Raw genomic sequence first — 25,895 nt, forward strand, 5'->3', positions numbered from 1 at the left:
TTCAGATCAATAAAACCCGCAGAGCAAGAACAGCTCAGGCTAATTTGATTAAATAAGAGAAAAGGTTAGGTACACTCAGAAAAAATGAGTTCCAAAACGGTTATTCGGCTGTCCCCATAGGCGAACCCTTTTTGATTCCAGGTAGAACCCGTTTGTGTTCCATGTAGAACCCTCTGTGGAAAAGGTTCTACATGAAACTCAAAAGGGTTCTACCTGTAACCATAAGGGTTCTACCTGGAACCAAAAATGAATATTCAAATTAGTTCAAAGAACCCTTTTAGGTTCTAGATAGCACCTTTTGTGTCGTGTCCTTTCAATAGGCTATATTACAATGCCTCAACATTTAGCCTTAACTGATAATTCACATATATTTGAAACCATAAAGTTATAAATGTCATGGTCCAGGAACCATATTTATGTTGATAAATTGGGTTGATATTGCTAGAAGCAAACAAATGCCACGTGTTGTGATGGACATGTTATCTGATCAGATACAGCCATAAAATCCCCCCAACGGGAACATTATCCTACAGTTATAGCTAAAGACGTAAAGGCAATTTTGTATTTATTAAAGCTTAATTGTCCATTTGTATAAACAAGTCCTGTATGAAAAATGTGGCAGGCTTCATTTTATTAAACCGTTTCCTTCGGGATGGGGACATTAGTCGTCATCCAATTTGTCGTCATCGAAGTTTCACTTGTCAACACTGGCCAAATGTGAGTGTTGGTTGAATAGTTAAAATACCGTAATATAAAAGCATTAACACATTAATCACCATCAGACAATGCCAAAAATACCACAGGCCTAGGTCTTGGGCGCGCTTGCCTTATCTACTTTCCCTGAGAGTCCTGAGAGGACACTCGGGACTGTCAGTGACCGAGCTTGTTGGAGGGAGGCAGCAGGGCCCGCCCACGAGGAGGGACTAAGCATTTAATACTGCTGAGACCTCTAAACGGACTCAAAGAGAGACCCACCTGTGGCAGACACTGTCCGGCACGTAGGGAATAAGTTACTGCGGACCGTTACCGGGCACAAACCTTGTTGTTGTTCATCTTGATTATCTGAACTCGGACGAACCGTTATACACAGGGTGAACATGACATTATTTTGTCATCAACTTTTCATCCTCCTATGGATTGTTGTCACAGGTAAGCTTGATTTAAATGTTTTCTAGGATAATGTCTTGTTGTTGAAACGCCCGTGTACGCATGGATCATTCGGTGGAATATTGTTCAAAATACACTTTTCAAAGCAGGTGCCATTTCGTGTAGGATATACAAGGAAAATCCAGAGCTCTGTGGGGTATTTAAATCAATCTCCAAACGTTGCCCATTTTTGCCTATGCATTGCAATAGGCTATGTTTATATTTTTGTTCCCATATGTTTGCAATGTCACTGGAATAACGATGTAATAACATTAAAGCTGCCAAGTGGATAGTAATGCAGTGTATAGACTCAAACTAGGCTATATTTGCCATCACTAGCCTACCCTAGATCCACTTAAGTTGTTGCTCCTAGATGTTTCCACTTCACAATAACAGCACTTACAGTTGACCGGGGCAGCTCTAGCAGGGCAGAGATTTGACTAACTGATTTGTTGGAAAGGTGGCATCCTATGAAGGTGCCACGTTGAAAGTCACTGAGCTCTTCAGTAAGGCCATTCAACTGCCAATGTTTGTCTATGAAGATTGCATGGCTGTGTGCTCAATTTTATACACCTGTCATTAAAGGGTGTGGCTGAAATAGCCGAATTTGAAGGGGTGTCATCATACTTTTGTATATTTAGTGTATGTATTTCTATCCATTATTATGTAAGGTAAGAAACCATTATTTAAGAAGGCTATGATGGATCTCTTTTCATATGTACAGTACTAATACTTAAAAACTAGTGGCTATCTTAGACTCTTAGCAGGGGGTTCCCCAAAACTCTCCAAATAGAAGCCAAGACTTACTGAAGACTGAGTCATTCCTTCCACTGCTCTCTGGCTGGTTGTGACACACATCTTAACCATTCAAAGAAGTGTAGCTCTTTCTGTACTCTGTCTTCTATAGTCTTTTAGCCTGCAACACTGGTGAAGTGTACTGTGGAATCTTAATGAGCCTATAGGCTCAGCCATGCTGCTCCTTAGCCCTGCTGCCTTATACGGAAGTTGATTCTATTGGTCGCAGTCTCTTAATTAGGGCTGCTATGGGGTTGCTTCATCACGTTGCCAACTATAGCAGGGATGGGCAACTGGTGGCCCACGTGCCCGCTGTTTTTGGCTCACGGATCAATTATTATAACATTTTTAGGACCCGAGTCGGGATCTCAATGTACTGTTGCGAGTTAAAATAGTAGAATACACTAGGTGCAATTTTGAAATTTGGTTGTGCATCAGCAGTTTTTCTCTTATGTTATGTCTGTCACTGACAGTCACTCAAATAGCCAATGTCAGCTAAAAAAATGTAGATTGGTAAATTAGTCTAGCATCCAGCTTTGTAAATGTCATGGTCGTGTTTCCAACCAGGGGACCCCCATTGATTTTGTTAGTCACTCTCACTCAGACATCATATTAAAAAACAGCAAACACTTCTCTCCCCCTATGGCAAAATGTGCAGAATTGCAGGAAATAAGCTGTAAAACTGCTCATTTGTTTCACCATTCCTTTGCAAAATGAGTAGAATTGAATGAAACTTTTAGAACATTGTAAAATCTTCTCTCCGCCCAATGACAAAATCGCTTAGGGCCCCCAAAAGGCTAGTGCCTCATGATGAGTTCAGATTTTGTGGCCCTCACCCCCATCAAAGTTGCCTATCCCTGCCCTATAGGGAAGGCCATATTTCAGGTCAAAAGTTACCATCAGAGCCCTGAGAGGAGCCACTGGCATGTGGCTCAGTCCTTGCTGGTCCCCTGGTCCCTGCAGGCTGTGTTTATAGTTCGATCACTTGTTATGTGTTTAAGGACTCTGTAACTCAGGGAGAGAGCTTGGCTCTGAACTGAAGGAGGCTTGTACGAGAAGTGTGTGTGTGTGTGTGTGTGTGTGTGTGTGTGTGTGTGTGTGTGTGTGTGTGTGTGTAGTAAAATGATACACATGAAGGACCTCCTGAGGGTCGATCACCTCTTCCTTTGAGTCTGGCGCCATGGACGCCATCGTCCGGCATGTGTCCACGATAAGAAAGAGCATGTTCAGTGTCTCTTCTCCTCCCCTTCTAAACCCTGTCTCTTTCCTCTCTGACCACATACATTCTTCATGTCGGCAGCTTCATAGCTTGGTGGTTAGTCATGATATCATATGTGCAAAGCAGGCAGGGTCTATACAGGAGTTAATGGATGGGGCGGACAGAGCGAGCAGACACACACACACACATTCATCAGTCCTCCCTTTTAAGTGTGATGAAGCCCAGATATCAACGAGTGGTCACTATGCCGAGGTCAGGATAAATAGGGTACAGTGAGTGTGACACGGGTTTGGTAGTGTCTCCTTTCTCCTCACTATACCGCCCAGCCTTTACCCACAATCTCTCTCTCTCCCTCTTGCTGCCTGCACTCCCCTTTTCATTGACACTCTTGCTTCTTCTTTCTTTCTTCCATCTTGTCTTTCATCTTATCACCTCTCTCCCCTCCTCTTTCCTCCCTCTCGCTGAGTTGGATTAGGGGCTGTAAATCTCACTCTGTAATTGGAAAGCATGTGCTGGCCGAGCTTTAATAGGATATGATATGTGCTCAGAGCAGAGGCCCAGTGAGCGAGGAGCGCTTGCTGCTCCAGGGAACCATCTGTTACCTACAGATAGTCAAGGCTGGACGAGCCCTCTGTGCTGATATAGGATATAGGGAGGGGGACGTAGACACACACACTCACCTCCCCTTAAGTCTTACAACTAGGGCAAGCCACGGGTCAAGCTGAAGGTAGAGAGGTCACTGAGAGAGAGAGAGACCAAGGGAGATAAGCATGTAAATAAATCAACTGAGGTAATGATGAAGAAAAAGACAAGAGAATAAACAATGACTGCAACTTAAATCTTCTGATCTTTCCCTAGTAGAGAAAATAGGACTGTGCTCTGTGTGTCCTTCCGTGCCACCCATAGTGATGAGTCCTGCTGTGGAGCCCGGTGTTGACAAATCAGTACAAGACCCTCTAGCTGTGTGACTGCCTTTCTTCTGTCAGTGTGTGTGTCTTTGTGCCTGTGAGTGATGTGTACGTGTGTGTGTGTCAAGCAGGCCCTACCCCAGGCAGACGATGGCCAGTACAGCTACCATCTAGCCAAACAGGACATTTCTCCTTCTCCTCCAGGCATTGTGAACAAATTGAGTAATCTCAAACACGCCATGTCTGAAACAACATTCAAGCCTCTGCTCATCCCGTAACCCGGGTATATCTCGGTTATTTAAGCAATATCGCCCGAGGAGGTGTGGTATATGGCCAATATACTGCGGCTAAGGGCTGTTCATATGCACGACGCATCGCGGAGTGCCTGAATACAGCCCGTAGCCGTGTTATATTGGCCATATACTACAAACCCCCGAGGTGCCTTATTACTATTATAAACTGTTTACCAGCGTAATTAGAGAAGTAAAAATAAATGTGTTGTCATACCCGTGATATATGGTCTGATATACCACGGCTGTCAGCCAATCAGCATTCAGGGCTCTAACCCCCCACTTTATAATTCTGTATTAGTATTGTACTGTTAGACATTTACTGCACTGTTGGACCGTGGAACAAAAGCATTTAACTGCGCCTGCATCTGCTAATATGTGCTTTAGCATCTGCTAATATGTGCTTTAGCATCTGCTAACATGTGCTTTAGCATCTGCTAACATGTGCTTTAGCATCTGCTAATATGTGCTTTAGCATCTGCTAATATGTGCTTTAGCATCTGCTAATATGTGTACACGACAAATAAACTTTGATTTGAGAACAGTGTGAAATTGTCTTTCGGGAATTAGGAAACCTGTTAATTCCTTCGATGTAACCTCACAGACAAATAATGCAAGACCTTTAGGGAAAGGGGATACCTCATTCCTCATTTAACCAAACCCCTCTGAATCAGAGAGGTGCGGAGGGCTGCCTCAATCGACATCCACATCGTTGGCACCCGGGGAACTGTGGGTTAACTGTCTAGCCCAGGGGCAGAACGACAGATTTTACCTTGTCAGCTCAGGGATTCAAATTTGGGTTACTGGCCCAACGCTCCTACCCGCCAGGCTACCTGCTTTACACAGTTATGACAATGCCTGTCTATTGTCCTGTTGATTTGAAGAGTGTAAGATGCCATGATATTGGATGAAGGCAGGGAGATAGGACCATTCTCATTCCTTCCATTGACCATGGACATGTTCAGCTTGATTAGACTAATTGGGAATCTGTCCCCCAAGCAGCTTGTATTACTATGTGAGGGATCATTGTCACAGAGAGAGAGTGCAGCGGCATCAGCAACCTTAATAATAATAATAATACCGCTTTTATGTATGTAATGTAAATAAATGCTTTTCAAGGACCCAAAGTGGCTTCACAAACGCCAGACGAAGCAGAAGGACGGAGAAACACGGCGGTTCAATAGAAGGTTTATATCCCCCATATCCGAGGGACGAGGTTTTCAGAAAGACCTATTACCAGGATGAGGCACCTCTTCAGTGAGAGAGAGGAGAGAGTGATTGAAAGAGAATAGCAGACACAGGGATATGGCAGTGGTTGGTCTGTAAGAGGTGAAAATGAAAGCTCCTCCTCATCTCCGTGAGATACGGTCACCTCCGGTGAACTGGTGTCGGCTGCCCTGCTTTGATGTGGCAGCCGTGGTAACAGAGACATGGACAGGGCCCAAAGGACAGAGAGACTCACTACACCAGGGGAAGCTGAAGGAAACTGACCTGCTTGCTGTTACTGTTTGTGTGTGTGTGTGTGTGTGTGTGTGTGTGTGTGTGTCTGTTTGATGTAAGAAGGGGAACATTCCCTACAAGCATTGGTCCTACAGGTCATAAAGCAGTATGTTAGAAATGTCCCCCTCATTAGCCGGCTCGGAGGCCTGTACTAATTAGCATGGACTGAAGTCCTACATTACTAGTCCTATGTCATGTACATGTCGTTATTTTACATGTTATGTTCTGAGATGTCATACATTCTATTACACCCCCTATCGATTCAGAGTGTTTATGTCATTTGTGAGCACTGTCAGTAACTGTTATTCCTATTAGCATTTGTAAACAGTGAACTGCATGGACAGACAGACTAGACTACAGTGATCAACTCTGAAGGGACGTCACATTACTGTGTTGGCGCTAATTAGAAAATCCTTTCGTTATCAGTCTCTGTGGGGTCAGTCACTAACCCGATGGCCCATATTTCTCTCTCTCTCTCTCTCTCTCTTTCTCTTTCTCACTTTTTCCGTGAGCATTCCGTAATCAGGTCTGTGTTTCTCACAGTGCTGGTAGATGTGATAAAACTATTTCAGGAACGCACTTCCCTAATCCCCACCCGTAAGCTGGGCATGTTTCCGTGGAAACTCCAAGTGACTGAAAGTGTCTACTGGAGGCAGGTTTCCGGAACCGTCATGACTCCTCCTGTCTATTTAAACCCTTTCTTCCCTCCCGAGCACTGTCATCTGCAGACTCCAGACTGGGATTACGTCCCAAATGACACCTTTAATCCCTGTGTAGTGCACTACTTTTGACCAGAGGCACTATGCAGGGAGTGCACTATGTAGGGAATAGGGTGTAATTTGTTGTAGTGCACTATGTAGGGAATAGGATGCAATTTGGGACACATTATCTTGGAGTACATTACCGAGTAGAGTCTGCGGGGGTTGGGGTTGAGGGGGCAACAGGTAGCAAGGTAATTGTTTATCTGGCAGTCGGTTGAGTTCATAAAGGGGCAGTTCACAGGAGTACGATTGTGCCACATGAAAAGAAAGCCTGTGAAGTGTGGCGCTGGGATGACAGATGAGCGTCATCGGCGTGGAGTCTGTCTCTCTGTCCCTCTTTCTCTCTCTCCCCCACTCTCTCTGTCTCTCTCCCTCAGTGATTTGTAGTGTGGCCATCAGAACTTTGACAGCTGACAACGGATGTCTCCTGGCAACAGACACACTCCCACACTGCTTAGCGGTGGCATGCGAGTCCCACAGCCTCCGCTCGATGCTGTTCCCTTTTCTTCCTGTGTGGGAAGGGGAGGGTGAGGGTGGGTGACAGACTGTGACCTTATTTTATTCTTTCTGTTTGTGAGTCTGTCGATGTTTACTTCACTGTGTGTGTGACGTGCAGTATGACCCTGGGAGTGACACTGTATGACACTAATGTATACACTGTTGCAGTGACTTGATGTGAATCTGGTCCAACCCAATCTGGACCATTTTGTCTATGTTATAAGTCAAGTTTTATTTGCAGTGCATTTCACATCTCAATACACTTTACAAAAAAATATGAGCTCTTCCTGAGTGTGTGGTCCCCTATATGGTGAAGTTCTATAGGTGTCCTTTGACCCCTGGGTGGTCTGATTTAACCCCGTTATCTCATTGTGTCTTCCTGAGATTATCTGGCTGTAACACTAGGTTAATACCTAAGAGAGGGTTTCTGACTGTCCTGCAATATACCGTTTACATAATCTACACTATACTGTACCCTACCTGTACAGTGTTTCTTCTGATTTGATATGCTTTGTTCAACATTAGCAGTAGTTCCTGGTAATACGTTAGTGAAGATAAAGATTCAAATGAGTGGTAGTTGGACTACGTGCCAGTCCTGTTTAAGAATGTAAAAAAAAAGTTAAAAAGTGGAACTTTAAAGGAAATAGCAGTCAGAGGAGGCTGGTAGGAGGATCTATAGGAGGACAGGGCTCATTGTAATGGCTGGAATTACTGGAACAGTCTAACATGTGGTCTCCGTATGTTTGATGTATTTGATACCGTTCCATTCAGTCCATTCCAGCTATTACAATGAGCCGTCCTCCTATAGCTCCTCCCACCAGCCCCCTCTGATAGCAGGGATATTTCAAACCCACACAGAACTTCCCCTTGCGAGTTGTTTAATTCCGCACCAGTTTAGTTTTATGTTGCTTATGAAACTACAGCAGCTATGATGACGTGTATATTGAAGTAATAATACACAAAGAAGCAATGTTGCAGTTGTTAATATGTATATTATGACTGAGTACAATTCGTATTGTTTTTTGTTTTTTTTTTTCACTTAGTCCCCCTCTATGGTCATGCTTCTCCCTCTGTGGTCATGCTTCTCCCTCTGTGGTCATGCTTCTCCCTCTGTGGTCATGCTTCTCCCTCTGTGGTCATGCTTCTCCCTCTGTGGTCATGCTTCTCCCTCTGTGGTCATGCTTCTCCCTCTGTGGTCATGCTTCTCCCTCTGTGGTCATTCCACCCCTTCAACAGTCTGTACTCTGCCTCCACACCAATGTACATGTATTTATTCATCACTGCCACAGTTGTCATTTATGTATATAATGCTATTTCTACTCTGATTTTTTTTTTTAGGACCGTTTTCATTAATTTTTTTTCACTTAGTCCTGCATGTTGGAACTCAAAGCCTAACATCTTCACTGAACCCTGCAATCACACCTGCAACCCCGTCCATGTGACTATTACTGTAAACACTCTGAATCTGAATCAGTCGTGGTGGAAGGATTGTACCGAGGGACACAATCCTCAGATGACTTCGTAAGACACAGGATCGCCTCTGTGTGCGCGTTTGATGAAAATCTGTGTGTGTGTGTGTGTGTGTGTATGCCTGCATATGTGCATGTGAGTGTGTGTCAGGCGTGGTATTCTTGCCTTGGGTCCGGAGCCTCCTCCTGAGTCCAGTGACAGGTAGACAGGGGTTATTTTAGGACAAAGCCAAGGCTCCCCAGTAGCTATGTCTACTCATGTTCATGTCGACCTGTCTGGGAAGGGATCTTCAATGTTACAACACGGCCACACTCTCATGGTGTATGGTATACCCACATCATGCACTAAATGTGTCGGGATATAGCAGAATGACTCCAGCCGTAGAGAGTCGACTCTGTGATCCAAGCCAGTCTGTCTGATGTGGATCTAAATGAGATGTCAGTGATTGTTTTCAAGTGAGGTTAAACTTTTCCAGGACGGAAGCATTTGAATGAGAGGGGTAGGGGAACTGTGGAAAGGTCATCACAAACACGCACGCACAACCACAAAAACACACACACACACACACCATTGTGTTGTAGTTTTGTCATTGTTGCAGTGCTGAGAGAGAGAAGTGATCAGATAACTGTCATGGCTTTAACTCACCTCTCCCTTGGTTTCCACTCTGTTGCCTTGGATATCATGGTATCCAGTGTATGGCTGTTTGCATGGCAGCAGTATTGGGGGGGATGTGGCTAGATTTACTATTGGTGTTTTTAGAAAATGTTGTATAGTGCGTAGTCTGTTGATTTTACATCCAGTATAATTTTGATATCGGTTTGTTGTTGATTTGACATCCAGTCTATTCTCAACTGTTCTCAATAGTTATCAACTGTTCTCACCTCGTGTCACAACAGATGTGTAACAGTTGTTGGTGGAAGAAGGTGAGGACCAAGGTGCAGCGTGGTACGTGTCCATGATTTTTATTATAACCAAACACTAGAACAGAAATGATCAAAGCGGCACAAACTAAACAGCTCTATCTTGTGCGGACACACAAAACAGAAAACAACTACCCACAAAACCCATGTGGGGAAAAGCTACCTAAGTATGGTTCTCAATCAGAGACAACGGTAGACAGCTGCCTCTGATTGAGAACCACACTCGCCAAACAACAAAGAAATACAAAACATAGAAACTGAACATAGAATGCCCACCCTAGTCACACCCTGTCCGTGACAAGATGTTTGTAGCTCATGACTTAGAACAGGGGTTCTTAAACTTTTCCAGCCTGGAACCCAAATTAGACATTTCGTGATCAGTCATTTCAAATGTTGCCATGGGGCGTAGAGAAAATTGAACGGTTTTAAAGCATGTTTTCTGCAATTCTACGAATCATGCCATGGGGCTGAGAGGACATTTAGCAATTTTCTAAAACATTTCATACAATTCTGCTCATTTTGCAATGGGGCAGAGAGAAAAACATTTATGTTTTACAGCTAATTTCCTGCAATTCCACCCACTTTGGGTCACGACCCCTACTTTAAGAAAGGCTGACTTAGAGGGTGTAAAATCAAGTGGCATTTAACCGACACCTCAGAGCTACCAATGGGCCTGACGGAGGGAAAGGTCTGTGTGTTGGATGGAGAATAGCAGGAAGTAGTGGGCTACTGCCTACTGTATGTAGATGCTAAATTAGGCTTTGACTTCCCAGTAGTTGTGTTGTGGGGCAGGGCCTGATTTCTGTCACCACCATCTGCTTTAACACCCATTTACACATTACACTACTGTAAATGTTTGCGCTTGGCATTGGTCATTTTTGATAGGTAGGCTATTGGTCTGCCTTGTCCAGGATCACACTGGATGATCTATGCTCAGCCTGCTCTTTGTTCAGGTTGCCAGGGAGATTTATTATGTTTGGAATCTGTGTGTTTTTTTGTTGTTCCAGTACAATGGACCATAGATTAGGTTTCCAGGTTTTAGTTAGCAACCACATTGCTAGGCTTCATTATTGTGTATTTATCCGGTTTCTGCTGAGACGCTGGTCTGAAGACAACACATTCTGTCAGGCATGTCTGCATCGCCAAGGCCCACTGGCAAATCTATGCGAAGGAATCTAACCAATGGGCAGAATGTTTTAATTTGGTTACCAAGAGATAAAATTGTACTGTGACACACTGTGGTGATACACCCAGAATGTACAGTATGAAGGGGGAAGGCTCTTACTCATAGCAATGTCTTCATATCATCAGGGTGGCCTAGTGCTTAGAGCATTGGGCCAGTAACCGAAAGGTTGCAAATTCGAATCCCTTAGCTGACAAGGTAAAAAACTGTCGTTCTACCCCTGAACAAGCCAGTTAACCCACTGTTCCTAGGCTGATATTTAAAATAGGAATTTGTTCTTAACTGATTTGCCTAGTTAAATAAAGGTAATAAAAAAATCATATAAAGATAGAGGGATGGGCATAACTGACAGAAATCTCATTATAAGAACATACGGTTGACTTCTTGTGTCTTGCACTGTGAATAAAAGGGGATAATTAAATCTAGTGTTTTCTCATTAGTCTTTGTTGGGTTTAATCTCTCGGAATCAACTAAAACCCCCGGGGCTATCTTCTTTCATTCTTAATGTAGACGAGCTACTAACAGATTGATACAGTACTGTTAACTGCATCTCTGTTTTGCGTCATTGGTCCCACACTGTTCTAGTTTCGGGAGGCGTTTTCTGGTTTCGGTCACCTCGCCTTGTTATCATCATAACCAATAAAATCAGCTCTGATCATAAAAGCCTTTCTCTCAGTCCACCACCCATCATATCAGATAACTCTGTATTTATTCAATCCACTCCCTCATACCGTATGTGTGGGTAAAGGGGTGTGCGTGTGTGTCTGTGTGTGTTTGTGTGTGTATGTGGTGAAAGAGTCTGTATGGATACAAGTGTGTTCTCTATCTCAAATACGGATGGCCATTAAGTTTGGCCTTGACAGGTGTGTGTGTGTGCTCTTTGGTAATTTTTCATCTGTAAATGGGTTTTGGTTACCATGCGACAGAGCCGTTAGGTCACACGAGGCAATGCACACTCTGGAGTGTACTGTGTGTTCCTGGAAAATAATTGAATCTCACACACAATCAGATATTAGTCTTTGTTTCCCCCCTACTTCCTCCTGCATCTCTGCTGCCTGGTACGGTAGGAGCAACGCAGGGCTTGCCATCTGCCATCTGCCTAAGTCGCATCCCAAATGGCACCCTATATTGACCAGAGCCAAAGGTAGTGCACTATGTAGGGAATAAGGTGCCATTTGGGATGGGGCCCCTGTTGTGCGTGTGTTCCCTCTCTGCTCTAGCTGGAGGAGGAAATAGAAAGGTTGAGAGTATTCAGCCAATGCATACAGATGAGGACCCAGCTCCGCGGCTCGGGGTAAACAGGCCGAGGCAGTGTTCTATCAAAGGCCTCCTGCTGGGTGTGCTGCTCCTCAAGCTGCTGTGAAGCTGCCAAACACATAGAGACCAGAGCAGATTGGGTTTAACAGCACCGTGGACAGGCATCACCACAACACGCTAAGATCAATGTGACGCCGAGTCCTCTTTGAAGAGACTGGTAATAAACATGACGAGACACCACACTGACATTACGTGATGCAGTAAGTGGCGTTTGAGGTACATCAGCAAGCGGACGACCGCGTACTTGTCTTTTGTCACGCTTATGACGCGATGCACCTTTGTACATCTCTGTGACACAACCGGAATGGTGAGTGCAGCTAAAGCTAAAGCAAATGTCGCAATGACTATTCATCACTAAGCTCCAACACTGAACACTTTTGGTGTTTAGATTCCTGTGCTTTTGCAGATCGCCCAAGTGGTATTGGAACGCATGCTGTCAACCAGGGCCATTCCATTTATTTTCTGGAGGGCCCAAACACCTCAGATATTCTGTTTCTACCTGGTAGTTAAATTCACCCATCAGTCTCAGTCCTCCCTGATTATAGGGGGGAACATGCACACCAGAGGAGTAACTGGCCAAGGTTTAAGACTTCTGGTTAAGACCACAGGCTTTGACTCCCTAACCTTTGACCTTAACATAACAGGTCTGTTTCAGTATTGCAGGTTTGGGGTGTTTTGCAAAGTGTGTTTGGGGCACATGAAGCTGAACTCATGACTTACTGTATGTTTGTAGTGTTGTCGACCCCAGTCTCCACTGAACCCAGCTCCGACACCACAGACCGAGCCACCACCACCCAGGACCCCTCAACTGTCCACCCTAGCACTGATGGCACCTCACCCACAACAGCAGCCGTCTCTAAAACTAAAGAGGTCTCTACTACGACGGACCTGACCTCAACTTCTGATACGACAGAGTCTACAGGAGCAGTCGGCACCACTGCGACAGAAACAAGAACTATCCCGTCAGTCAGCACAGCAGAGATGACTTCCTCCCACAAGACCTCAGCGTACACTGTCACGTCCCCTGAGTCGACGGAAAAAGACAGTCAATCTACAGACAGTGGCATGACAACACCCACCACCACACCTGCCCTTAGCAGAGGGGTCTCTCCGTCTACCACGGAACATGCCGGAGCCACCTCCTCTGTCACCACGGAGACAGGCCATACCTCAAACACAACTCCAGACATTGTCCCAACCAGCAGTACCAAAGAGCCAGGCACACATGAAACAACAGCTATCAATACAGCTACCACAAATACAGGTCCCAAAGACAGTGAGACCACAGGTACAGGGATCGAGTCCACCATCCCACCAACTGGTCAGACCTCTCTGTCTTCAACACACCCCTCCTTCACTACAAAGGGCCCTGAGACCTCTCTCCCAGTAACAGAGGGTGGTACCCTGTCTTCAACACGCCCCTCCTCCACTACAAAGGGCCCTGAGATCTCTCTACCAGTAACAGAGGGTGGTACCCTGTCTTCAACACGCCCCTCCTCCACTACAAAGGGCCCTGAGATCTCTCTCCCAGTATCACATGGTACCTCGCCCTCTACCTTGTCCACCGCCAATACAGAGGGCTCCCAGGTCCCCACTACAAAGGGCCCTGAGACCTCTCTCCCGGTGACCGATGGCGCCACGTCCTCAACCCCCACAGCTACCATTACAGGGAGCCCTCATACAGACAAAACCACTGGAACACAGGGGACTACCGATTCTACAACCACAGCTGACACTCCAGCCTTGCCCCCCACCTCCGGGTCTTCCTCCAGCCCACCCTCTCCAGTCTCAACCCAAACCCCAGGCAGCAGCACTGAGGCCCCCATAGACACCTCCACCACCAACCCTGCCACCTCACCCACCATCATACCTACAGGAGGTATGTTTTAAAATGGAATTGTCCGTGTCTGATGTTGTAAACATGATTGTGTCTGAAGGAGGACTAAATATAATGCAGTAAATTGATTAAAAACAAATATATTTTACTTCACTGTGAGATGTTAATCAATGTCCAAACTTCCTTTCTAATTTCATCATTGTTTTGTCTTCGTTCCTTCTTCTTTCTTTTTTTACCACAGAAACCTCTGAACAACCAACTAGCAAAATTAGTGAGAGCCCACTTCCTCCTTTCCACACCTCCACCTCCCCTACCGGTGGAATCACTACCCAGCCAGAGTCAGCCATCACTGCTACCACATCCCTGCCTCCACCCATCTCCATAGTGTGTCCCTCCACTCCCTGTCCGTATGATAGCATCTGTCTCAATGGCACCTGCCAGTGTGTGTCTGGGACCTTCCTCCTAGAGGGCCGCTGTGTACAAGGTCAGTGCTAGTTGTTGGTGTTATAATGAAGACAATGATGGTGCTGATGCTGAGGATGATGCGGATGGTGGCGGTGGGGATGATGGTGATGATGATGAAATAATTAGTATTGATGACGACTCCTTTTTTGACTCCTCCCCCCCCCCCCCTTCATTTTCAGCCCAAGTGTTCTCTGGAGACCTGCATCTCAACCAGGCATTTCAGGATGAAATGAGCAACCGGTCATCAGTGATATTTCAGCAAACAGCAGCCAGGATCTCAGAGGCAGTAGGTCCCTGAGTCACAAAGCCCAGCAGTTACAGTGTGTTGTCCTCTCAGAGCTACAGAGTGGGACAATAATCCTCTCTTTTATCTTCTTTTTAGCTGAGAAGAGCCTTGGAAAACGAGTCTGGATACAGCCAAACTGATGTGGTGCTGCTTCGGTGAGATTCTCTACGCTACATTGTCAAGAATGGTTGTTATCCAACGTATAACCCACTGGTGTAATGTCAACAACTTTTCCACGTTGGTTCAGCGTACTTTCATTGAGATGACGTGGAAACAACGTTGATTCAACCAGTGTGTGCCCAGTGGGATTTGTTGTGAGGACCAGGACATTGGTTGGACCATAGACCATAGACCACAGCTGGCTTGTAAATAAATGGTGATTACGTATGGTCTTTGTGACCCTACAGGCAAGGCAGTGTGATCGCGACCGTGAACAACGTGTTTAAACTAGGCTCCAGCGCCACCCAGACTTCGACCAATGGCGCTATAGAGAAAGCCATACAAGCCTGTGGCACGACCTGTGGGACTATACTGGAAAGAGCTGCATTTACCGGTGGGCACTGTGCAATACTTCTTCAACCTGTGTAGAAGGAGATTCTTACTACCTGATAGCTTTAACCAGACGTTCTATTCATAGAAAATAATAGATAGATAGGTACTTTATTATACCGGAGGAGAATGTCATGTCAAACAACAGTAGGCAGAAATACTGACATTCTCCTACTCTGTAGCTATTAAAAAGTCCCATAAAACATGGAGTACCGTTACGTAGTGTCCCTATCCTGACGGGTGTGTCCCTATCCTTTTCCCAGCCACTGACCTATGTGATCAGACCCCCCAACCGTGTGATGTCCGCTCTACTACGTGCGAGTACAAAGAAGATGGAGTGACCAGATGCTTCTGTAAGGCTGGCTACATCAACAGCTTCTACTCAAACCAAAGCTGCACAGGTGAGTACAAACCTGTCTCCAATGGTTCTATGCTCATTGACAGGTCATTCACGATAGGAGTCGGTGATTGTATGTTTTGGTGGAGTCTTTGTGGTTGTACGTACAGAGTGCATTGAAATGTTACACAAGACACACGATAACAGCTTAGCTACTGTATAATGGAGCTTCTGAATACATTCCGTTTGATAGAGGGGAAAGATTAAAGGAGACACAGACAGACACAGACCGACTCAGAGGAAGGTCGAGTACACTTGGCTTAGCTTCAGTGTGAGGGAAATGGGAATGTTGCCGTCAAAAGAATGCATTTGCGTTCATTTAAATACTTGTGTGTGTGTGTGTGTGTGAGAGAGAGAGAGAGAGACAGAGAAATAGAGAGATAGAGAGAGAGAGATTTGTATTGTTTAATTCACTTTTATTTATTATCTAGTTCACTTGCTTCGGTAATGTTAACATGTTTGGCCAATAAAGCCCTTGAATTGAATTGAATTGAATTGAGAGAGAGAGAACACAAACAGACCCCACAGAGCGCCAGGACAGCAACACAATTAGACCCAAACAAATCATGAGAAAACAAAAAGATAATTACTTGACACACTGGAAATATTTTTTTTTTTTAAACAGAGTAAACTAGAGCAAACTATTTGGCCCTTATCAGAGAGTACACCGTGGCAGAATACCTGACCACTGACTGACCCAATATTAAGGAAAGCTTTGACTATGTACAGACTCAGTGAGCATAGCCTTGCTATTGGGAAAAGGTGTCTCAAGAGAAGACAGGCTATGTGCACACTGACCACAAAATGAGGTGGAATCTGAGTTGCACTTCCTAACTTCCTGCCAAATGTATGACCATATTAGAGACACATATTTCCCTCAGAATACACAGATACACAATGAATTCACAAACAAACCAAATGTTGATAAACTCCCATATCTACTGGGTGAAATACCACAGTGTGCCGTCACAGCAGCAAAATGTAAAGATTTGTGACCTGTTGCCACAAGAAAAGGGCAACCAAGTGAAGAACAAACACCATTGTAAATACAACCCATATTTACGTTAATTTATTTTCCCTTTAACTATTTGCACATAATATGGCATATGTAATATCTTAATTCTTTTGGAACTTTTGTGAGTGTAATGTTTACTGTAAATTTGTATTGTTTATTTCACTTTTGTTTATTATCTAGTTCACTTGCTTTGGCAATGTTAACATATGTTTCCCATGCCAATAAAGCCCTTAAATTGAACATGAAATTGAAATTGAATTTAGACAGAGAGAGAGAGAGAGAGAGAGAGAGAGAGAGAGAGAGAGAGAGAGAGAGAGAGAGAGAGAGAGAGAGAGAGAGGGTCTGGTGCTGTGTAGACGTTTCTCCTCTCTGACCCATAGCACACTATGTCTCTTTAATGTATTTGTCTGCAAAGGGATCGTTGCCCTGGAAACCAGTTGAAGAATCATGGTCGCTATCTGCCGAGCCAGGGGCTGGATTAGTTTTGTCCAGTGGGGAAGTTATGGGATGGGGAGAACTACTAAACATAGATGACTCTGCTCCCCACAGCGCCATGTTAAACTACACATACTGTGTAGCCTGTTCCTCAAATCTAAAATTGTACGCACTGATGTTACAACATATATTAACTTCTCTTAGAAGCAAGTGTTTATGATGTGGCTTATTGTGCAAATGTATTGAGCAAACATTGGTGAGCTTCACCTGTTCTCTTCTGTGATAGCAGAGCTACAGTACACAGAGTGGCTGTTAAGATCACAGTGTTCCCATGTTAGTTCCTCTCTGTGAAACTGTGACATCACTGTCTCCATAGAGATCCGATAATTCACATGGTTCTGTATGTAATTCAATGGCTGCCTCTCACCTATGTTTCCTTTCTCCATAGCCTGTCCCAGTGGTGAAAGGTCAGAGGGAGACACATGTGTGCCGTGAGTATTTTAATTTAATATATTTTTGTTTGGTTGAGACAGGCAGAGATCCCCTTTTGATATTGCATTAAAACATTGTAGATAGCACCAAGTAGATAGCTACCAGCGCCCCCTTGTGCCCTCACTGTGTAATTGCACCAGGAACAACTGTCACCTAAGACATTGTATTGTGGTTAGATATGAAATGTGTATCATGTTTGCTATTATTGTTCTATTCCAGATGCTCGTTTGGCTACGCTGGATTCAACTGCACTGACTGTATGTTGCACTAAAGCTCCTCTTTCCTAACCAAATGGGTCCAGAGATTTGATAAAAGTTAGTATGGTGTTTGTATTTCCCGGTTATCTGAAGTGTGTTCCTGTATCTCTCTCTGTGTAGCGGCTCTGTTGGCAGTGGTGGTCATCGCCTGTGTACTGGGGGGAGTCCTTCTCATCATGCTGCTGGCCTTGTTTGCATATTGCTGCTGGTAAGAATATAACACCCTCCTCTCCCTTCTCTCCTCTCCCTTCTCTCCTCTCTCCTCTCCTCTCTGTCCTCTCCTCTCTGTCCTCTCCCCTCCTCTCCTGTCCCTTCCCTTCTCTCCTCTCTCCTCCCTCCTCCTGTCCTTCCTTCTCTCCCTTCCCTTCTCTCCTCTCCCCTCCCTCCTGTTCCTCCTCTCTGTCCTCTCCTCTCCTCCTCTCCTCTCTGTCCTCTCCTCTCCTGTCCCTTCCCTTCTCTCCTCTCCCCTCCTCTCCTGTTCCTTCTCTCCTCTCCCTCCTCCTTTCCCTCCTATCCCTTCTCTCCTCTCCTCAGTCCCTTCCCTTCTCTCCCTCTCCCCCTCCTCTCCTGTTCCTTCTCCCTCTCCCTCTCAGTCCTCTCCCTTCTCTCCTCGCCCTCCTCTCCTCTCAGCCCTCTCCCTTCTCTCCTCTCCTGTCCTTTCTCTCCTCTCCCTTCTCTCCTCTCCTCTCCCCTCCTCTCCTGTTCCTTCTCTCCTCTCCCTTCTCTCCTTTCCCTCCTCTCCCTCATCTCCTCTCTGTCCTCTCCTGTCCCTTCCCTCCTCTCCTGTTCCTTCTCTCCTCTCCCTTCTCTCCTTTCCCTCCTATCCCTTCTCTCCTCTCCCCTCCTCTCCTGTTCCTTCTCTCCTCTCCCTTCTCTCCTTTCCCTCCTATCCCTTCTCTCCTCTCCCCTCCTCTCCTGTTCCTTCTCTCCTCTCCCTTCTCTCCTTTCCCTCCTATCCTTTCTCTCCTCTCCCTCTCAGTCCTCTCCCGTCTCTCCCTCCTCTCCTCTCAGCCCTCTCCCTTCTCTCCTCTCCTGCCAAGCCCTAACCTCCATTCACACTGCCCCTCATCAGAGGCCTACCCCCCTCCTCTAACCATTACTCTGTCAAGTCTTAGCTGCACCCCTGGCTCTACACCGACCCTACAAAATATTGGCGTTATTTCTCTCACCAGAGTGTATCATCAGAGAATCTTACCGATATAGAGCTGTGCATTTACATGGTCCTATCTGTGTGTCTCGGAGGTACCGGTCGCAGTCAGTGAAGAAGCCTTCAGCAGAGTTTAGCAGCCCGTACCCTGTGGAGGACTTCCAGGGCCCCTGGTCCACCACCCAGGGCATCACCCCCATCCCCCGGGCCAGCACCAACTGGGCTTCAGCCCCCATGGAGATGACCGAAGGGGGCAGCACACACCACCTGGTCGACATGAAGCCCCACACCAACGGAGCGGTGAGTCACTTGTGATTAAGCCTGTGTTCCTCTGACCACATGGAGACTTACTACAATATACACCTCCTGTTTGTACATTACCCCAAATTGTGATTGTCCTGTCTGCTTTCCTCTCCCTGCTGTTGTCCTCTGGAAACCTAATGGGCTAACTCAAAGACCTTCTCTGTCTTGTGTAACATATTTAAGGAGTTTTGAGATTTTGTCTCCTTAAATGCTGTGTTGCTCCTTGTTATTTAACTCCTATATTACACGCCAAAATCGTATGTAATATTTGATTTACTTTTTTTGTGCCATAACTGTACTTGTTGTAGTGGAGAGTTAATGTTTGCTAGTGTTTATGTTTGCTAGTTAGTTAGCATGTATGTGCTTCCTCCCTTCCTTCCCTGACTCCCGGTGTGTTGCTTTAGGGATTCCACATCCTGCCTAAACGGGGGAAGAAGGTAAGGTTCTAAGTCTAGTAATGCTTTGCTTTCCCTCTCCTTACTAAGCCTATAACCTCTGCTGATGATTTGACTAAATCTACCCTGTCCTTTGACCTGGTGATGGGAAAGACCGAAACTTCATGAACGCTTGGTTCATGAACGCAGTCAATAGCTTCCAGTACCTTATGTGATCCACCATTTGGTTTAGGAGGAAAATAACTCTTATTGGGTTTCAATAGTCCATCATATACGTTCATGAATGCTCAGTTTTGACATCTTCATTTCATGTATGTGTGTTTGTGTGTGTGCCTGCATGTGTCTGTGTGTGTATCTGCGTCTGCGTGTGTTTCTAGCACGATCTCTGACATTCCCGCCTGTCAATGTTTCAGACCGGGTCGTATGACCTGACCTCAGACAACATGAACACGTTCAAGGGGAAGAACCAGTCTCGCTACTCCTACCTGGTGCAGGGCCACGAGAACCCTTACTTCATACCTGCAGATGACAGGAGACCCGTATGAGAACCTCAGTGACGTCTGGAGGCAAGGGCCCGTATCCACACAGCGTCTCAGAGCAGAAATGCTGATCTTGGATCATTCTTTGCCTTCTTAAATTATAATGACTAAAAAGGGGAGACCTGATCCTGGATCAGCAATCCTACTCTTAGATGCTTTGTTAATATTTGCTGTTGAGAGGAGAGAAGGACGGGTTAGAGAGAGGAGGGAAGGCTACAGGGAAGATATGGGGGGGGGGGGGGTGTGTGTATCGGACAAAAATGGCTGAAGATCAAATTGAGAAGTCACTGACTTCTAGTAACTCTGGGTATAGGTACATCTTATCACTGTATGCGTGTTGAACTATGTAGAACTCTGTGTATACCTTTTCATCAGGATGTTGGTATAGATGCCGTGTACTGTGTAGGGCATCTGTAGTCATTTGTGGTTTACAGTCCTTCAAGGACTGGAATCATTCACGGTTTAACGGCACAACTACAAGGGACTTGGCAGCAGGGTTTTAAATATGTTCTTCTTGAATCCATTCTCAAAATCAGCTTTATGATTCACAACAATCTGAGGTCAAACATTCACTGACTTCCCAGGGATTCACTTCAATAACTGACACCACCAAAGAGGATTGTGAACACTATAAATTCATGGTTTTACTTTTGAAATGTTCCCGTTCATCTGATCATAGTCTTTATCCTGTTCTGCAATACAAAGAGAGGATTCTGAACAAGATTTGTAAAAAGAATAATTAAAAAAAATAAAGTAATATTATGTTTTATTTGTGTCTATTGGGCTGCGTTTCGACTGCCAGCCCAAATCCTATATTTTTTTTTCTTTGTGGTTGGTCAAAAGACCAATTAGTGGGAAGAAAAAGGTCGGAATTGGACTGCCTTAAACGCAGCCTTATTGAATGAAGACTGAGCTGAATATAGCTTGTCATAGCCAGTAGGTGTGGCCATTGTTCAGGGTCAAGCTTTTCATCTTTCTTCTCTCTACAGTATGTGGGTACTTTTTATTTTTTATTTATTTTTTATTTCACCTTTATTTAACCAGGTAGGCTAGTTGAGAACAAGTTCTCATTTACAACTGACTTGGCCAAGATAAAGCAAAGCAGTGTGACACAGACAACAACACAGAGTTACACATGGAATCAACAATAAACAAGCCAATAACACAATAAACAAGTCAATGACACAGTAGAAAAAAAAAGAAAGTCTATATGAACAGTGTGCAAAAGGAGGTAGGCAATAAATAGGCCAGAGGAGCGAATAATTACAATTTAGCAGATTAACACTAAGGTGATAAATGAGCAGATGATGATGTGCAAGTAGAGATACTGGTGTGCAAAAGAGCAGAAAATTACATTAAAAACAGTAAGGGGATGAGGTAGGTAGATTGGGTGGGCTATTTACAGATGGACTATGCACAGCTGCAGCGATCGGTTACAGTTAGTTAAGTTACCTGTATGTCTATGTCTTATTGAAGAGATTACTGATAGATTTTATTGAAGATGGGTCATTCTGCATTGTAGTGTCTGCGCTCTCACAATCAACGTAGTATTTGAAAGTGATTCATCCCTTGCTAATTGCACTGAATTATGTATTGCGTTTCACTACATGTGATTTGTTTGAGTGGGAGGGAATCATAGACACATTCTCAGCGAGAGCAAATTTATTTGAGTATTTTATACTTTAGGATTGAATGAGGAGAGCTGTGTGTATGAATGGCTGAAGGAGCTGGATCCCTAGTTCAGGGATTTATACAGTAAAGGGATATTTTTGTTTTTAGTCTTGTCTGGAGCTGATAGACCTACTCTACAGTCTATTAGTCTGGCCTGGAGCTGATAGACCTACTCCACAGTCTTTTAGTCTGGCCTGGAGCGGAGTAGGCCTACATTTTTTTGTTATTAATACCTTCCCTGCTGAAGCTGTCTGGATCTGCAAACGTGCCTGTTTCGATTGGTCTTTTTGAAGAATAGGAAAATTATGCAAAAGAAAGCTCTCGACAAAGCTTGTTCTCGGATGTGCCAATTACGATGTCTATACAGTTTCCGCAAAAATATGATGTATCTGGAAGTTGTTCATGTGTCTGTGTGTATTTGTGAGTATGTGTCATGGAGACAGTGCACTATTTTCTAAATGTACATACAACTTTTGTAAATGAAATGTCTTACTGCAGAGAATGTAAGTGCGATGAAAATAAATACATTTAAACACACAATGTGCCTTTTCCTTATGTTATCAGAAAAAGGTTAATAAACATTAGTGGATGTATCTGTGTATTGTCCACAGTGGATGTATCTGTGTATTGTCCACAGTGGATGTATCTGTGTATTGTCCACAGGTGACGAAGGAAATTTGTCTTTTTGCTCTGATCCCAACAACTTCCCTAGACAACCAACAAGCACACGACACACATTGTTGAGAGTAGCACAGGGTCAGTCAGTTGCAGTGCAGAGCCCTTGGAGCCTTGCCTGCTACACTTGAATCAAGGTTGAGGAATTAGGAAATCATAGGATGTCTGCATCCAATTCAACCCATTTCATAGCCGGAAAGACAGAGCTCTATGTTAGTGCTGATAATCCATGGTAACACAGTGTGTAGCAGAGGGAGGTGGAGTGGATTTGGATTTGGCCCATATGGACAGTGTTGGAATTGACCCATCCTGCTGGTCCAAATAAATCTCCACTAAATTCATCAGAGGGTGGAGGCTCAGCTCTGACCTTGTTAAGGAAGAGTGCACTGCAGATGCCAGATGTGCTTTCATGGAGATTTTATAGCAAAGCTATCAGATACTGTACTCATTTGGTGTGAGACAACTCACCTCGATCCAGATTCGGGAAAATAGAGTGAAGGGAGAGGGACGGAGGACGGATCACCCTTTTAAAGGCTCAAGCAATTCACTCAAACGTGAGCAGAGCAACTTCCTGCACTGATATTAGTGCTTCTCGGTTTTCTACATTCTGTTAATTCTGCATGATTTGCATTTCTTCACACGGCAATGAGGAAGTACAGTGAAAACAGCATCGGCTGTGGTGAGCTTTAGGCTCCAACTAATAGACGCTACCTAGAAAAGAATTCGGCAGTTTTTTTTCAGCAATATATTTGGACTGAATTTCAACGTGACTTCACTCTGCAGACTGCACCAGCCACAGCAGGGATGTAGGCCGACATATTGCATTTCACACCAGTCTATAAAAACCCCGACTGGGTGTCGCCACACTGATCGCAGTGTGAAGGAGATCCTTCCCTACACATAGCCGTTCATATTATTGTTATGCTCACAGTGTTTCAACTAGCAGTCCTTTATTACACTGGCTGCACTGCCTAAGTTGCATCCCAATAGGCACTATATTCCCTTCATGGTGCACTATTTCAGGGTCTCCATTGGGAATAGGGTGCCATTTGGGACACAGCTGTTGTCACCCAGGGCGGCCCGCTGCCCTGGTCTGACGTCTCCAAAGTCCTGCTGTGGGAGGAGGGATGCCTGTGAATATTTGGCAAGCAGAATGATGTTGTGGCATTCGGATTTAGGAGTCGGATCCTCATATGCTCTTAAGGGCAAACAGGGATTCAGACTGGTGCTGGTAAAGCTGGCATTGAGCGGTCTTAATCTTGACTAGTGGGGCACCAGAGCACGCCCAGAAACCCACACAGAGGGGGCTGAAATCAGTGGCGGGTGTATAAACCTCAATTTGCATCCCTGCTGTGGCGTGTGTGTGTGTGTGTGTGTGTGTGTGTGTGTGTGTATCAGTGTGTGCATGTGTTAATCATTCTGTCCTGCAGCTTAACGTCCATCCCTATTGGCATTAGTTTTAGGTTTTAGCACCCTTCTGTCTGTAACTACACCCACACAAATCCTGCAGCCATAGCTCTCGTGAGTAGGCCCTATAGGAGAAAGCACAGTACCTTCTGAAAGTATTCACACACCTGAATTTAAAACGGATACCATTTCAATTTTGTTTCACTGGCCTACGCACAATACCCTATAATGTCAAAACATAATTACGTTTTTAATTTTTTTTTTTTTTTTTTTTTTTTACAAATGAATAAAAAATGAAAAGCTGAAATGTCTTGCGGCAATAAGTGTTCAATCCCTTTGCTATGGCAAAAGCCTAAATACGTTCAGTAGTAAACATTCTGCTTAACAAGTCACGTAATAAGTTGCATGGACGGTGTGCAATGATAATGTTTAACGTGATTTTTCAATGACTACCTCATCTCTGTACCCCATACATACAATTAGTTATCTGTAAGGTCCCTCAGTTGAGCAGTGAATTTCAACCACAAAGAACAGGGAGGTTTTCCAATACCTCGCAAAGAAGGCTAACTGTACATTGGATGGTGTATCAATACACTCAGTCACTACAAAGATACAAGCATCCTTCCTAACTCAAGAAAGGAAGGAAACCACTCAGGGATTTCACCAAGAGACTAATGGTGACTTTAAACAGATAAATAGTTTAATGGTTGTGATAGGAAAAAACTGAGGATGGATCAACAACATTGTAGTTACTCCACAATACTAACCTAAATGACAGAGTGAAAAGAAGGAAGCCTGTACAGAATAAAAATATTCCAAAACATGTATTCTGTTTTCAAAAAGTAGAACTGCAAAAAATGTGGTAAATCATTGAAATTCATGTCCTGAATACCAAGTGTTATGTTTGGAGAAAATCCAACACATCAATGAGTACCACTCTTCATATTTTGAAGCATGGTGGTGGCTGCATCATGTTATGGGTATGCTTGTCATCTGAAAGGACGAGAGTTTTTTAGGTAAAAAATAAATGGAATAGCTAAGCACAAGCAAAATCCAAAAGCTGGTTCAGTCTGCTTTACAACAGACACTGGGAGAGAAATTCACCTTTCAATAGGACAATAACCTTAAACACGAGGCCAAATCTACACTGGAGCTGCTTACTAACACAACATTGAATGTTCCTGAGTGGCCTAGTTACAGTTTTCTTAAATAGGCTTGAAAATGTACGACAAGACTTGAACATGGCTGCCTCACAATGATCAACAACCAACTTTACAGAGCTTGAAGAACAGAATAATGGTCAAATATTGTATAGTCCAGGTGTGCAAAGCTCTTCGAGACTGTATTTCATTTTCAATACATTTGCAAAGATTTGGAAAAAACACGTTTTCATTTTGTCATTATGGGGTATTGTGTGTAAACGGGTGAGATTTCTTTTCAAATTCAGCCTGTAACAAAAATATGGAATAAGTCAAAGGGGGAAGAGTACTTTCTGAAGGCACTGTACATGGGAGATTCCTCATGCTTGTTTAGCCTAGACCAGCCCATCCCAGCCCATAGGTACATCCCAGCTGAATTATTGTCCATGCGCTACACATCCCAGGCATTTGACCCACCAGAGCTGTGGGAAATGGGGACCCTCTTTGTACAGTAAATGTTTCTGAATGTACACTGACTTGCACATACTGAGCTCGCAGTTCTTTCACCCTTGGTGAGTTGCGCTCAAAAGGTACTCTGTATACTTGTTTCATTCGCATCCTGTTACGATGGAAATGCTCACACTGTCGATTCCCTGGAAGTGTGTGTTGTCTTGTATCACTCGTTCCTGGATTTCTCTGTCATATTGCATTATCTTGAAGGACCACGCCAACTATAACGGCCTCAGTGTCATGCATAGGTGTAATAGGTGGCAGGGAAGTCAGGCGCAGGAGAGTCAAATGGAGTGTAAAATGGGGTCTTTTAATAAAGTCTACGGAGTATGCTCCATAACACTAAAAGTACATAACAAACAAACATGG

At 44.5% G+C, this 25,895-nt stretch overlaps 1 protein-coding gene across 2 annotated transcripts; it reads left to right on the plus strand.

Annotated features, from left to right (window-relative positions):
- Positions 1–976: 976 nt before the first annotated feature.
- On the plus strand, positions 977–22,331 carry LOC135555775 (mucin-2-like). Of its 2 annotated transcripts, XM_064988499.1 has the most exons (13): positions 977–1,149; positions 12,741–13,886; positions 14,086–14,328; positions 14,489–14,595; positions 14,692–14,750; positions 15,003–15,148; positions 15,408–15,545; positions 17,440–17,482; positions 17,703–17,740; positions 17,861–17,948; positions 18,983–19,187; positions 19,595–19,627; positions 19,999–22,331. In XM_064988499.1, the coding sequence occupies exons 1-13, from the start codon at positions 1,098–1,100 to the stop codon at positions 20,128–20,130; spliced, it is 2,430 nt and encodes an 809-aa protein (XP_064844571.1). In that variant the 5' UTR covers positions 977–1,097; the 3' UTR covers positions 20,131–22,331. The 2 variants fall into 2 exon arrangements, with proteins under 2 accessions (XP_064844571.1, XP_064844572.1); XM_064988500.1 differs by lacking the exon at positions 19,595–19,627.
- The last annotated feature ends 3,564 nt before the right edge of the window (positions 22,332–25,895 follow it).

Source organism: Oncorhynchus masou, chromosome 15 (assembly GCF_036934945.1).
Source record: "Oncorhynchus masou masou isolate Uvic2021 chromosome 15, UVic_Omas_1.1, whole genome shotgun sequence".
In the NCBI taxonomy this organism is placed as follows: Eukaryota; Metazoa; Chordata; class Actinopteri; order Salmoniformes; family Salmonidae; genus Oncorhynchus; species Oncorhynchus masou.

Coding starts and splice junctions, on each gene's coding strand:
- LOC135555775 (XM_064988499.1), top strand. CDS start 1,098: ATGACATTATTTTGTCATCAACTTTTCATCCTCCTATGGATTGTTGTC. Junction 1,150..12,740: donor CCTATGGATTGTTGTCACAG/GTAAGCTTGATT, acceptor GTATGTTTGTAG/TGTTGTCGACCCCAGTCTCC. Junction 17,741..17,860: donor TGGATTCAACTGCACTGACT/GTATGTTGCACT, acceptor CTCTCTGTGTAG/CGGCTCTGTTGGCAGTGGTG.